The sequence below is a fragment of the Anarrhichthys ocellatus genome, unplaced genomic scaffold (assembly GCF_004355925.1).
Source record: "Anarrhichthys ocellatus isolate YVR2014 unplaced genomic scaffold, GSC_Weel_1.0 scaffold16, whole genome shotgun sequence".
NCBI classification, from domain to species: domain Eukaryota; kingdom Metazoa; phylum Chordata; class Actinopteri; order Perciformes; family Anarhichadidae; genus Anarrhichthys; species Anarrhichthys ocellatus.
In genome coordinates, this window is record NW_022280046.1 from 856,204 (window position 1) to 868,739 (window position 12,536).

The 12,536-nt window shown below is 43.6% G+C and overlaps 3 protein-coding genes across 4 annotated transcripts in view; all 3 read left to right on the top strand.

Annotated features, from left to right (window-relative positions):
- Positions 1 to 965: 965 nt before the first annotated feature.
- Positions 966 to 3,545, top strand: LOC116388126 (apelin receptor B-like). Its single transcript, XM_031855760.1, has one exon. The coding sequence runs from the start codon at positions 1,041 to 1,043 to the stop codon at positions 2,106 to 2,108; it is 1,068 nt and encodes a 355-aa protein (XP_031711620.1). The 5' UTR covers positions 966 to 1,040; the 3' UTR covers positions 2,109 to 3,545.
- A 3,700-nt stretch (positions 3,546 to 7,245) lies between these two features.
- Positions 7,246 to 10,502, top strand: nfkbil1 (nuclear factor of kappa light polypeptide gene enhancer in B-cells inhibitor-like 1). Its single transcript, XM_031855772.1, has 4 exons — positions 7,246 to 7,658; positions 7,752 to 7,864; positions 8,704 to 8,815; positions 8,899 to 10,502. The coding sequence occupies exons 1-4, from the start codon at positions 7,385 to 7,387 to the stop codon at positions 9,489 to 9,491; spliced, it is 1,092 nt and encodes a 363-aa protein (XP_031711632.1). The 5' UTR covers positions 7,246 to 7,384; the 3' UTR covers positions 9,492 to 10,502.
- Positions 10,503 to 10,846: 344 nt separating this feature from the next.
- atp6v0a2a (ATPase H+ transporting V0 subunit a2a) overlaps positions 10,847 to 12,536 on the top strand; it is a 9,476-nt gene continuing 7,786 nt past the window's right edge. The window contains exons 1-3 of one of the 2 annotated variants that reach the window (XM_031855771.1): positions 10,847 to 11,544; positions 12,054 to 12,132; positions 12,305 to 12,402. In XM_031855771.1, the coding sequence (XP_031711631.1) occupies positions 11,434 to 11,544; positions 12,054 to 12,132; positions 12,305 to 12,402 (288 nt within the window). In that variant the 5' untranslated portion in view covers positions 10,847 to 11,433. The remainder of the gene's footprint in view (positions 11,545 to 12,053; positions 12,133 to 12,304; positions 12,403 to 12,536) is intronic. The other variant, XM_031855770.1, reaches the window with a different exon arrangement.

Here is a 12,536-nt window from a genome sequence, read left to right on the forward strand (position 1 = left end):
TATGTTATATATATATATATATATATATATTTATATATATATGCACCATATATACATATCAGAACTTTTATTGTGTAGTTTTTATTCATGTATGTCTTTGTTTATATTATATGCTACCCCTGCTCTAAATTAATAATTTTATCGCTTTATCAATTTATTTTTTCAATTTAGGTGTTCATTAGTCGCCTACATTTTACTATTATTAAATCTTGCCAATTTGGCTTTATTGTATATTTGATATTATTGTATATTTGGTATTGGTATTATTGTATATTTTTAATTTAAGGTCTGAGGTTAAAGTTTTGTTTAACCTGCAGTTCATTAACACTCAACACATTTTGTCTCTAGTTTGTGGTTTTACTTGTACGAACATGTACAGGCATGAGCAAAACAGACATTGAAATGTAAATAGTGCTGCTCATTTGGATTTCAGTAGAGTGCTCCGGTGCCAGAAGGACTCTCGATTGATATTGAAATTGATTACTCCTTGAAAGTCATGCCCAGACTTGACTCATGGGCTACTGTCCAAACATGTCTAATTAAATATAATTCCCTAAAGTACCATTGTTGCAGTTATATCTGTGGCAATTTGGAAAAGGTTTATACTTTGGACAGAGTTTTATTTCACCCCTGAATTCATGTAGACCATATATTTATATTTACAGCTTTATGCATAAAATGTGAGGGAAAAACTATTAGTATTACCGGCAAAAAAATACTAGCATTTTCAACTTATATTACATGCATTAAAGGGACTCCCCTATGCATTATGTTGTATACAAACAAAAATGAATGGAGAGAGAGGTGGGCGTGTACGCAGTGAGAGAGTGTGTTCTTCAGAGCACAGAGGAGGAGGGCAGTGGGAGGGGAGGGGAGGAGGGGCGTGCTGGGAGGGTACAAGTCTGGCTGGGGGGTATATAAGGGTGGGCAGATTTCACATGTTGCGATAGACATCAGAGTGCTGATAACTATTGCGGATCTATCTGCACTGAACAGATTGCTCCTTTTCTTAAAAAACAGGATAATAACAAAAAACAAAGATGGAGCCAACTGAAGTTTATGACTACTACGACTACGAGGATGCCGAAAACTCCACCATGTGTGACTATTCTGAGTGGACGCCGTCATACTCCGTCATCCCCGTGCTGTACATGCTTATTTTCATCCTCGGCCTCTCCGGAAACGGGGTGGTGATCTTCACCGTGTGGAGGGCACAGGGTAAGCGGCGTGCAGCTGACATCTACATCGGCAACCTGGCGCTGGCTGACCTCACCTTTGTGGTCACTCTGCCTCTGTGGGCCGTTTACACCGCCATGGGCTACCACTGGCCCTTTGGGGTGGCCCTGTGTAAGATCAGCAGCTACGTGGTCCTGCTCAACATGTACGCCAGTGCCTTCTGCCTCACCTGCATGAGCTTCGACCGCTACCTGGCCATCGTCCACTCCTTGTCCAGCACCCAGCTGCGCACCCGTGGCCACATGCAAGCCTGCCTGACAGCCATCTGGCTGCTGTCTGGTGTCCTGGCTGCCCCGACTCTGGTCTTTCGCACCACTATATATGATCCAACCAGCAACAGCACGTCCTGCGCCATGGACTTCAGCCTGGTGATGACACGGAAAGATCAAGAGAGCCTGTGGAACGCTGGTCTCGGCATGTCCTCCTCAGTTCTGGGCTTTCTCCTGCCTTTCTTGGCGATGATGTTGTGCTACGGCTTCATCGGCTGCACCGTGACCCGCCACTTCAACACTCTGCGCAAAGAGGACCAACGTAAGAGGAGGCTGCTGAAGATCATCACCACGCTGGTGGTGGTGTTCGCCGCCTGCTGGATGCCCTTCCACATTGTGAAGAGCGCTGATGCCCTCTCCTATCTGGAGTTGTTTCCCGCCACTTGCAGTTTCCTGCGCTTCCTGCTGCTGGCTCACCCCTACGCCACCTGCCTGGCCTACGTCAACAGCTGCCTCAACCCCTTTCTATATGCCTTCTTCGACCTGCGCTTCAGATCCCAGTGCCTGTGCCTGCTCAACCTCAAGAAGTCCTTGCACGCGAGTCCCGCCAGCTCCCTGTCCTCTCAGAAGACAGAGACTCAGTCTCTGGCCACCAAGGTGTGACGACAGCTGAGGGCCCAGATGCATGCTGGGGAAGAGGTGAACAATGCAGAATAAAGCAGGTAAATCAAAACAGCGCTGGGTGCTTGCTCACGGATCAGGTCCTCGTGTCCGTTTCGGAGTGTCACCTTTGCTCCTCTCTGACTCTGTGGACTACTGTGGCCATTTGCCTGAAGACGACAGTCAGGCTTGTGGTTTTGGGGTCTGACCACACTCAAACTCCAGCCTCACTTTCAGGAGCAGAGGGTGCGAAACTGAACTATTTACTACAAGGGACCAAGCATAAGCCAGACTTTTTGAAAAAGTGGAATGTATTATAAATGGAACACATGCTTGTGTGGTTCTCCTGTGGACTTTTATGCAAAAATACTGAGCTTTTGAACTCCGCAATCCTGTCGTCAAGTCACTCATTTGCCCCGGCTGTTCTTGTTTTCATTTTTCAGCACTCGAGGTGTGTTATCAACCAGACTACCCCACTCTCCGACTCAAACTGTGATATCTGCATCACAGCCAGCAGTGTTACGCATGTGTGTGTGTTTATGTGTAGAAAGGGTGTGTCAGGTGGTAAGAGGTGTTGGAGTCTGATAAGAGTGTTGTAAGGAGGGGTGGGGATAGTGGGAGAGGGGGGGGGGGGAATCCCAGACAGACAGACAGATGGCAGCTGACAAATATTTTCAGGCTGTTAGAGGGCCCAATTAAAAGGTGACTGCTCTGACAGTCTGCGGTCGTGTGACTGTGTGTGTGTGTGTGTATGTGAAGGAATGAGTTTGTTTACTGAGCGTCAGAATGGCAATGACTTTGTTCCTGACAAATAAGCATTTTGTGAATGCACGTCATTTTGAATTGATTGTTTATGATTTGTAATTAAAAAAAGTGCTTTGAAAAAACACAAACATTCTGTCTCCCTCTGTCCCTTGTGATAGCTTGTTATGTCTCGCTGGAATGTATTTTCTCCTATCCAGTGAATGTGCTTCTTCCTGTTACTGCATTGCTGAGGGCAGGCAGTCTCCCTCCTATTGTGTTTCGCAGGGCCGAAATCAAAGCATGTGTCTGGAGGAAATGCAAGTTTGACTTCTGTTCCTCTCCTCCGGCATGTTTGTTTCTTCTCCTCCTCACAATTCTCTCACACAAACAGTGAGAACAAAAGTTCCTAAATTGGATCAACCACCAGACATTTGGCTTTGTTCCAGAGAAGTTTAAGTCTCGAGGTTTAATTACCACAAAATTAGGGTTCTTTTTTCCCGTTTCAACATCCCAGTATACCCCTGAATGTGTCCCTGTGTTGTTAGTTCATCATAATTAAGCATAGCTGAATGTCTTGGTTTTAGCAAACACACTCAGAACAGCTTGCTGAGCTTTATATTAGAATTCAACAATGTTGACTGTAAAGAGCTTTTTACAGGATGTAATCAGCAACAGCAGGGAGACAGAAGGATTGAACTAATCCTCGGTTACTAATTTGTGGTGGGACTCCACTATCTGCTCCTGTGTATTACCTTTGACAGAGACGCTTAGTTGTAATCACCTACAATTACAGTTCGCTACAGTGTGCCGTTAAGTTAGGGTTTGGTAAAGGTTCAGTAAATGTGACAAAAGCCGATGGACAAAAGTAATCTGCGTCCTAAATTTCCCAGGTGAAATCTGAAAGCTTCCTTGTCATTGTAGGAGAAAAGAAATCCAGCAGCTGCAGCGACATTCACTCCGTCTCCTTCATCGCTGTCTCAGCTCTATAATCTCATCTGAGCCAAGACACAAACACAGACTTTACACAATCTTTATTTAATGTATCTTGATTTAGTCTACAGAAGATGAGGAATTTCCTGGAAATGTGTTGCATGAAACAACAGTAATTTAATTAGTGGCACAATCCATGCGCTGGAGAGTCTGTGCAACATGTTTTATTGGTGAAACAGCGCACCGTACAATTTTAAATTCCATGCAGCAGCAGTTTTTTACAGGACGACTTGTCACATTATCCTCCACCTGTCGGTATCAAAGTCAAAGCCTGGCATGAAAGATAATCAGGATAGATTATTGACATGGGTTTTCAAATGTTATGAAGCTAATGTGGATCATGTTACCAGTATTTCATGGCATGAACTCAACCAAAGCTCGACAACAAAGTGCAAGAGAAAAGGGGATTTAAGCCCTTTGATTCTCTCTCGGCTGGGTGTTTGTCTGAGATGACATTCAGAAATGATTACGCAAATGTTTTCATTCCTCTGTAATAACAGAGTGTGAAAAATGAGTGTGTCCTCGCTGGAAGTAGGCTTGCCACGTGGAATCCCGTGGGTATAAAAAGTCTTCATTCTCCTTTTCTAAGAAATGAAAAACAACTAGAACAGATTTTTTGAAAAAATGCATTCACTGTTAAATTATAATTGAGCCTTTACAGCCAAGAACTATATAAAGACAAGGCATTGTTCTCTGTATTGATAATGTGACTGAAACAATGTTGTATTGGTATTTTCTGCAAGGAGGCCACAGTAGTTCTGTCTGTGCAAAGACGAGCACCACTGCTGTCTGAAGACGCTGCTGAGAGGAAAAATCAAAGCTTCATTAAATGTCAAAAGTTAACAAACTCAAAGTACTAATTATATCCATAATAGTGTCTTGTAGACACCACAGTTAACGCCTGACACAACAGTCTTACTAAATGCTTCTTACAACACAAATCTCTCTATATTTGTATATTTACATCACACTTGGTTCTCATTATTTGCTCTGTCTCCAGTGGAAATGAAGAAACCAGTTGAAGCGTCAGTCCACACTTTTCAAAACAAAACCACATCAGAATTTGATTTATTGTCAAATAGGTTTTTGAAGGAATTTGCCAAGAATGACAATAAACAGTCATAGAAAATAAAAATACAAAGCAAGTACTGCACAAGTCAAGAATCATAATATAATAGAAATAGAAAAATGTACAATAAATAAGCATTTTAAAAAGGATATGTACAAGTTTTTCAAGTGAAAAGAGGTGTACTGTGTTTGAAAGGAAGAAGTTGGAATGTGCAAAATATTTACTTAAGAATCTATAAAAGTTCACAGAATAAATAATATGTGCAAGATGTGCGTAAATGAAATGCATTGAGTCAGATACAACTGGGGGGTAAGTTATAAAATATGTTTGCTGGGTTTGTTTTGTTCGTTTTTTATTTCCTAAACTGACCCTTTAAGTCTGGACGGAGCGATGTGAAACAATCCTCTCTGTCTAAGGAGGTGATCTATAAACACAGCGCAATGCAGACACCAGCCTGGACAGTGTCTGTTTGCAGGTAATGCATATCAACTGAAACTAAAGGCAAAGGTGAGAAGGACGAGTTTCTATAGGGGTGCTCACTCACTCATTCGTTGTTATATCAATGGGTGACAATAGCCTTTGTGTTGTTTCAAATCAGACTTGCAGCCAGACCTCCTGTATCTCAGCAGCATATGTTCAGCTGTCATAAATCACAACCAAATAAACCAGGTCATGCAGAAATTAGACAGAGGAACTGTGCACTCTTTTCTCTACCTTCCTCCTTCCACAATGGTGGCTGAGCAGCACAGCCAGCGGACCGGACCTGAAGCCTGGTCTGACCACAGTGTGGTAGGATGAGATGCTGACCCCTGGGGCGTCTTGGAGGACCGTCAGCTTCCTGTTGCCCGGTCCCTGCAGCGCTCCTCCCTGCACCGTCCCAGGAGGACGACAGACCTCACGGACAGGATAGGAATCAGCAGGCCAGGCAGGAAAAGAGAGGTAGGGGTTCCTGACCGGGGATATCCTGTCTTTCAGAAGCATGTCTCTGCTTTTAAGGGCCCTCTGTGAGATAGATAGAGATGCATGCTCCGTCTGGGGGTCTTGGAGGACAAGGGTGCTTGCTTCAGACTCTGTGTGACAAATGGGAGCTATAGAAAAAAAAAGTGACAATAAAGCTTAAAGCACAGCATAGTGGCACACATGTGACTCAAACACCTGAAGTGAGAAATCAGAAGTCTCTTTCTCCCTCACTCTCTGCTCTCACTCTGTCTCTCCTGAGATGTCAGGCATTTCAAAGGCGTTCACACAAGATGGCCATCGTTAGTGGAGACACGTCGTTTCCGACGGCAGAAAAGAGCGGAAGTGCCCAAGCTTTGGGTGACTCCGGATCTCGGGTTATGTGGGTCTCAGAGAAGATCATCCTCTTCACAGGGCACAAAGTGTCCCTTCATTCCGTCCTCTATCCTCTCCATTGTGCATCCTTCCCTCCCTCGGGCCTAAATGGATGCCCTGTCATCTGCAGCAGGACCGAGCCAGTTCAGAGGCTCAGCTGCACTGATTGAAGCATCACAGGTAAAGATAGCTGCACATGTCAGCAAGAAATTACACAAGGACAACGCCAGTCTTCATTGATTTAGGAAGTAACTGCAGTGCAGCTGACAATGTCAGCTGATGTAGCACCAAAGGTTAAGGCCTTAGACTAAAGTTATAGACACCTATTGAAATAGAAGTAAGTGTAGGACTCAAGCTCTAGTCTACAGAGTGACAATTTCTGTCAGATTTCAGACAGCTGTAACAGTTTAACACTTTACTACACACCCACACACTGAGTCATAACACATCCTGTACCAGTTCATAATGAAATGTTAGAATTTTACAAATAATTGTACAAGATTGTATTACTGTAAGTTATATGTACATGTTAAGGAAAAAAAAGGGTAAATTGAAATACTTCTAAACCACTGATGTATAAACCCACATACACACACACAGAGGACCTCTCTGCATGACATTTTCCTGACAGGTGGCATGTTGAAAGGAGGCTGAGGCACAGGAACCCAAAAACACCAGGCAGGGCTTATGAATGCCGAGTCATTAGCCATGTAGAAGATAGCAACAGAGCCCTGAAAGTATGAAGAACATCACTGTTGTTCCAGTTATATGTCAGCCACATTTCATAGGATGAATAGCGGGTCTTTGTTTTCCCATCAGAAAGAGAAGGAAGAAATACAAGTTGTATTTCGGGGCATCCTCTCTAGCTGGTGTGTGCTGGTGAGTCAATAAAAGTGGTAACATAGGTTCACTTTATCAATTGATGACTGATTTATAAAGATAGTCAAATACTGACACCTAGTGGCAACACCGGAAACAGTCTGTCCCCGGAACTTTGACATCCGAGCTGCTGCTACCTTCGGAGTTATTAAGGAGCAGGACCGGGTTAGCCGTTGGCCCTTCAGATGCTAACCGAAGCTAACTCAACCCACCACAAGTCAAATTAACCTGCTTTGTTTCACAGTCCGGTCCGTGTTTAGTCCGCATGTTGTCTCGCAAACAGAAGCGGGTGTGGAAATACGTGGAGGAGGGCGACTTGCTGAAGCTGAAGTCGTACCTGCGGAAGCACCGGGACCTGGACGTGAACTTCTCCCAGGGCAAGAGGGAGAGGAGCCCGCTGCACCTGGCCTGCTGCCTGGGAGACGACGCTGTTCTTCGGCTGTTGCTCAAACACGGAGCCGATGTTCTCCGCAAGGACCGTAAAGGAGACACGGCGCTACACAACGCGGTCAACAGGGCTCTTAAACACGGGAAATCAGGTAAGGAGAGACGCGTAAAGGAGCTGTTGTTGAATTATAAACGTTGGCCGCCATTTGTCATATCTTTGCTTTTTGTTTTTGTTTTCCCCACAGCGTATGAAGACCTGGTTGAGCCGCTCAAAAACAGCTGTCCAGAGGCTTTGAATAACCCAAACAGCGCTGGAGTCACACCTCAAGATCTACTGAACTGGAGGAAACAGAAAAAGGTGAGTTAGACCTTTAGTTAAGGATCAGTGTTATGGTCACAAACTATATTTTAGTAGCTATTATTAAGAAATGTCTGCCACTAATGACAGTTGTCATTGTAGATCAATCTGCTTGTGATCATTTTGAGTAATAATTGTGTCCTAAACCAAAACATAAAGCAACTTTTCACGTTATTTAACAGTGAAAGAGCTGGAACAGTTAGTTTATTAATCAGTTAGTGGGTCATCAGAAACATGATCAGCATCTAATATATTGATTTATCGTTTATTTGTTTTACAAAATAAGAATCCACACTTTTTGTTTATTATGTTTAAATAACGTTTTTTCTCTGTGTTATCACATGACATTTGAACAAGTTATCATGGTTTTAACTTGGCATTTTTGTGTATAACGTTCACAGTAAACATAGTAAATGAAAAATAAAACAAATATTACAAAGGTCAAGAATCATAAATATCAAATAGAAATTAACAATAATAAATATATCTCTGTTTTACGATGAAAAGAGCTGTGAAAGTGATCGATTTCTCTTCCAGGGAGCCATTGTTTTCCATTCATTTCAGTTTGGTATAATGATCAACTCTCAGTGAGGGGTCAGAGGTATTCTTGTTGAAAGACAGATTAATCATTAAATCTCTCTCAAGCAAGTTTCAGTTCTCTGTACATTGATTTTCATATTGCGCACAAATGAATCAAAACCATCGTCTGCCTGGAAGGGTGGGAGCACCATCTTTGTGTAATTCGGGTGATTCCTTTGCATCAGATGTCAGCAGAGCAACATTTGATCTGTTTGTTAGTGTTTGATCAGATTCACACATAATTCCCTTAAATTCCTCAGACTGCCGAAAACATGAGCCGCCCGTCTGAAAGAGACCCTGAGAAGGAGTGGATGGAAAAGCTGTTTGGTGAATGCGAGGATGAATTCTGCGACACCTTTGGCGTCTATGATGGTACATTTAAACTCATTATTAAACGCAGAATTCTATTTTGACTTACCCTACATAAATAACACGGCTGTACTTCTTTCACACAGCTGACGATTTTCTTCCCGTTGACGATGACGAGCAAGACTTCGGGGACTGGGCTGACCGCATTAGAAAAGAATATTTCGATAAAAAGCACGCCGAAGCTCAGAGACTGGCAGCGTCGTCCTCCGGGTGGAAAAAGAAAGAGAAGAGTAAACAAGAGCGAGAGCAGGAGGCGCAGAGCCAGAAGGAGCTGCATGAGAGGCTGCAGAGGGAACATGAAGAGTATCTGGCACGAGCGGCACGCAAAGAGGAAGAGGCCCGGCAGGGTAGGAAGCGCATGTACGACGAAAGGTGCGCTGCAACTTTTAGTGGTGGCTCCTCGTCCGGCGTCGCGAAGCTGAGCTACAGCGATATCCCCTGGCCCGCTCCCCGAGGAACAGTACAGGAGATGCTGGATGTGATGCTGCACGGCGTGGACAGGAAGGACGTGCCGGTGTTTCGTAAAATGCTCCGGAAGCAGCAAACGCTGTGGCATCCGGATAAATTTGCTCAGCGATGCGAAGCTCGATTGGAGGTGAAGGACAAGCAACGGATCCTGGACACAGTTACAGCGCTGTCGCAGGAGCTCAACAGGCTGGCTCATAGCCTGAGGACTTAAAGTCAAGCTAATAGTATCGTATAGTACTATGTGCTTCTCTGGACAACTTTATAATTAAACTGAATTCGTACCATGAATGCAAAAAAATCCAGCACACTGTTTGACAACATTTTGGTCCTCCATACTTTCTTCAGGTGAAAGTCATCCAGACACACAGCACCAGGATGTAAATGTAAACGTAGCCCAGGGATTTATGCAAATCAATGAAAATACATCAGGCGGTTTCACAAACACACCAGGGAGCAGCTGAGGGTTAAGGGCCTTGCTCAAGGGTACACAAGCATGGTAATAATGTCTGGATCTATCATGCTAGTCGTCTTTATCCTTATCCTGAAGTAGACCACTGCTGTGCTCCTAATTTGTGGGAAGAAATGAAAGTCAGTAGATACAAAAACGTCTGCCGTTATTGTGAATACTTGCTTTTTTCCCTGTAATATGAGAGTGTACCTGCAGGATTGAAACAGTAGAGATTGTACCCACAGAGGACCAATCAACAGATTGAACACCGAGCAGTGACATGCTTCAGATAAAAGCCTGATTTAATGAAAATAAAATGAACTTTATCCAGCTTTTTCAAAACCCTGAGTTACCTTTGTGTTGAGTCATAGAGCAGTAAAACAGCCCGTAGTTAAAGAGTCAGCAAAAAGATGCTCCTACGTGTGGCCAGCAGGTCTATTAAGACGTGCAGTACTAATTTATCACGAGGGAAGATTTGCTCTTATAAAGCAAAACTGAACCCATCATTCTGAAACACCTTAAATAAAGGATTTCACACAAAGAGCAGACGGTCGGTCCGCTTTCAGTGATGGAACAGAATTAGAAGATGCGCAGGTTGCCAGGTTTGTGAGCAGACCACCTTTTTAAGAAGATAAACTTGTCATTTACAAGCACAGTATCAAACGAGACAAAGGAATTTACTGAAAGTTTATTCTGGGGCTAATTCACAAAAAAGAGCAAAATGTGAATGAATAACACATTTACGACATAATATTGAAACAAAAGTAGAGGCTAGAATATGTTATATAAAATAATGTGCCTATATCTTCAAAAATATTTGATCATTGTGGAATACAAAATCATTTTTTACATCTGTTCACATAGTTTTGAACACGGTGTCCTTGTCTTATTGGTGTGCTTTATTGTGTTTAGCGCATTTTGGCATGAGGCTACCTCAAATAACTGCTGTTTGCACAGCAGGGCGTGAGAGCTGCAGGTTAAGTTTCGACAAATTAGCGTCAAACAACATTTTTCTGCAGATGTCGTATGAGCTGTATTTCTCCTCGTTGGCTGTCAGATAAAACCTCTTTCACGCGAGTCATTTTGTAATTCACGAATCAACGATTATTGCGGAGGATGCGACAATATCTGGCAACCCGGAGACGCAATCTGTCGATTGCCGGCGCGACGTAGCGAGAATAAAGGCCGTAGCCTATTTCGGACTGTCTTTTTATAACGTGTGATGCTACCTTCAGCCCCACTTGTCTGTATGGAGGGTTGAAGGATTCATCTTATAGTTCGCCTGTTGCTCGTTTCTTTGCGGCCCCGCGTTGCGTCGTCTCCGTGTGTGTGTTGTTTTTTTGCGCCGTAATGTCAGGTGTTCAAGGTAAAGAGCCCACAGGATGACTCGATGCACAATGTGCATTAGGGACGTTCCTGTCTTTGTTTTCATATTGTTTATTTTATAGAAAGCAGACGGGCTTTGCGCGGAGACAAAGCGGAGCGACACCCGGACCCAGAATGAGGAAAATGTCCCTTCATTATTAATAGACAATAACTAATCCTCGGGGCGACGTTGATTGGTTAATGCGTTTAAAGCCACGCACCGACTCGTCGCATTGTGTGATGTCCTATATTCGCTCGTAGTCGACGGCTCGTTGTCCAGCAGTCATAAGGCTACACACCGGTTAATAGGCGGCGGAGGAGATCTGTCTGGCACATAAAGATGGTGTTTCGGAGTGAGGAGATGTGCTTGGCGCAATTGTTTCTGCAGTCCGGCTCTGAATATGACTGCATCAGTGAGCTCGGGGAGCTGGGGCTGGTCGAGTTTCGAGATGTAAGTAGAAATGATGCACAAACACTCTTTTATTTTATTTTAAATGTAGCCTATCTATCCCCCCCCCGGTTTAAAAGTATGTGTGCTTATGTATTATTTTAGAAAGCCTATCTGTATTGTTTTAATAGAGAATAAATTAATTCTGCCTTACATGTGCTTTTCTCTCTGGGTGCATGCATGCTTGAGGGATGGGGGTGAATGTTGGAACGGCCTCCTATAAATAGACACAAATGTTCTTCGACTTTATCCATCCAGCTGAATGTCTGCATTATGACTGACTTTTCATGTTCAATTTGTACAATGGTTTAAAGTCAAATTGCTCCACATTGCACTTGACTCTTGGAGAGTATTATTACAGTATGGAAAGTATGATGAACAAGAATTAACAATACTAGAGCCGGACTAAAACTTCGTAAAGATGCCATGTTGAACCTCGTTATTGCACATGCACGGACTGATGCAGTAGAGCTTGCAGCTCACCTGACCTGTGATGCTTCCTCTGGTTTCAGCTCAACCCAAGTGTCAGCTCATTCCAGCGGCGCTTCGTCAGCGAAATCAAGAGATGTGATGAGATGGAGAGGATTCTGGGTAAGAGAGCACCTGGGGGTGGTTCATGTAGGTGTAGCCTTGACTGAGCACACATCATCAGGGGAAGTAAGCAACTCATGGCTGGTTGTGTTTAACAAACTGACGGCTTGTCTGACACTCCAGTTATAATTACCGTGAAATAAACTGTCAGCATTTTTTATTTGTTTGACAGGCTACCTGCTGAGGGAGATTCAAAAGACTAGTATAGCCGTTCCAGAGGAGGATGACAGCCCGCTTGCTCCTCTCGCCAGACAAGCCCTTGAGATCATGGTGAGTGTCACTTCAGCCACATTTTACTGTAAAAGTACCCTCATTGTACACTTTGCATAGTGTTTAATGGAGTGCATTTATATGCATACAAATATATGCATATATACTTGGTCCCCATATATACATATATACAT

Bases quoted from the DNA above. Each gene is read 5' to 3' on its own strand.
- LOC116388126 (XM_031855760.1), top strand. From the start codon at position 1,041: ATGGAGCCAACTGAAGTTTATGACTACTACGACTACGAGGATGCCGAA.
- nfkbil1 (XM_031855772.1), top strand. From the start codon at position 7,385: ATGTTGTCTCGCAAACAGAAGCGGGTGTGGAAATACGTGGAGGAGGGC. The intron at 7,865-8,703 runs GTGAGTTAGACC...TAAATTCCTCAG, and splicing joins ACTGGAGGAAACAGAAAAAG to ACTGCCGAAAACATGAGCCG. The intron at 8,816-8,898 runs GTACATTTAAAC...TCTTTCACACAG, and splicing joins CACCTTTGGCGTCTATGATG to CTGACGATTTTCTTCCCGTT.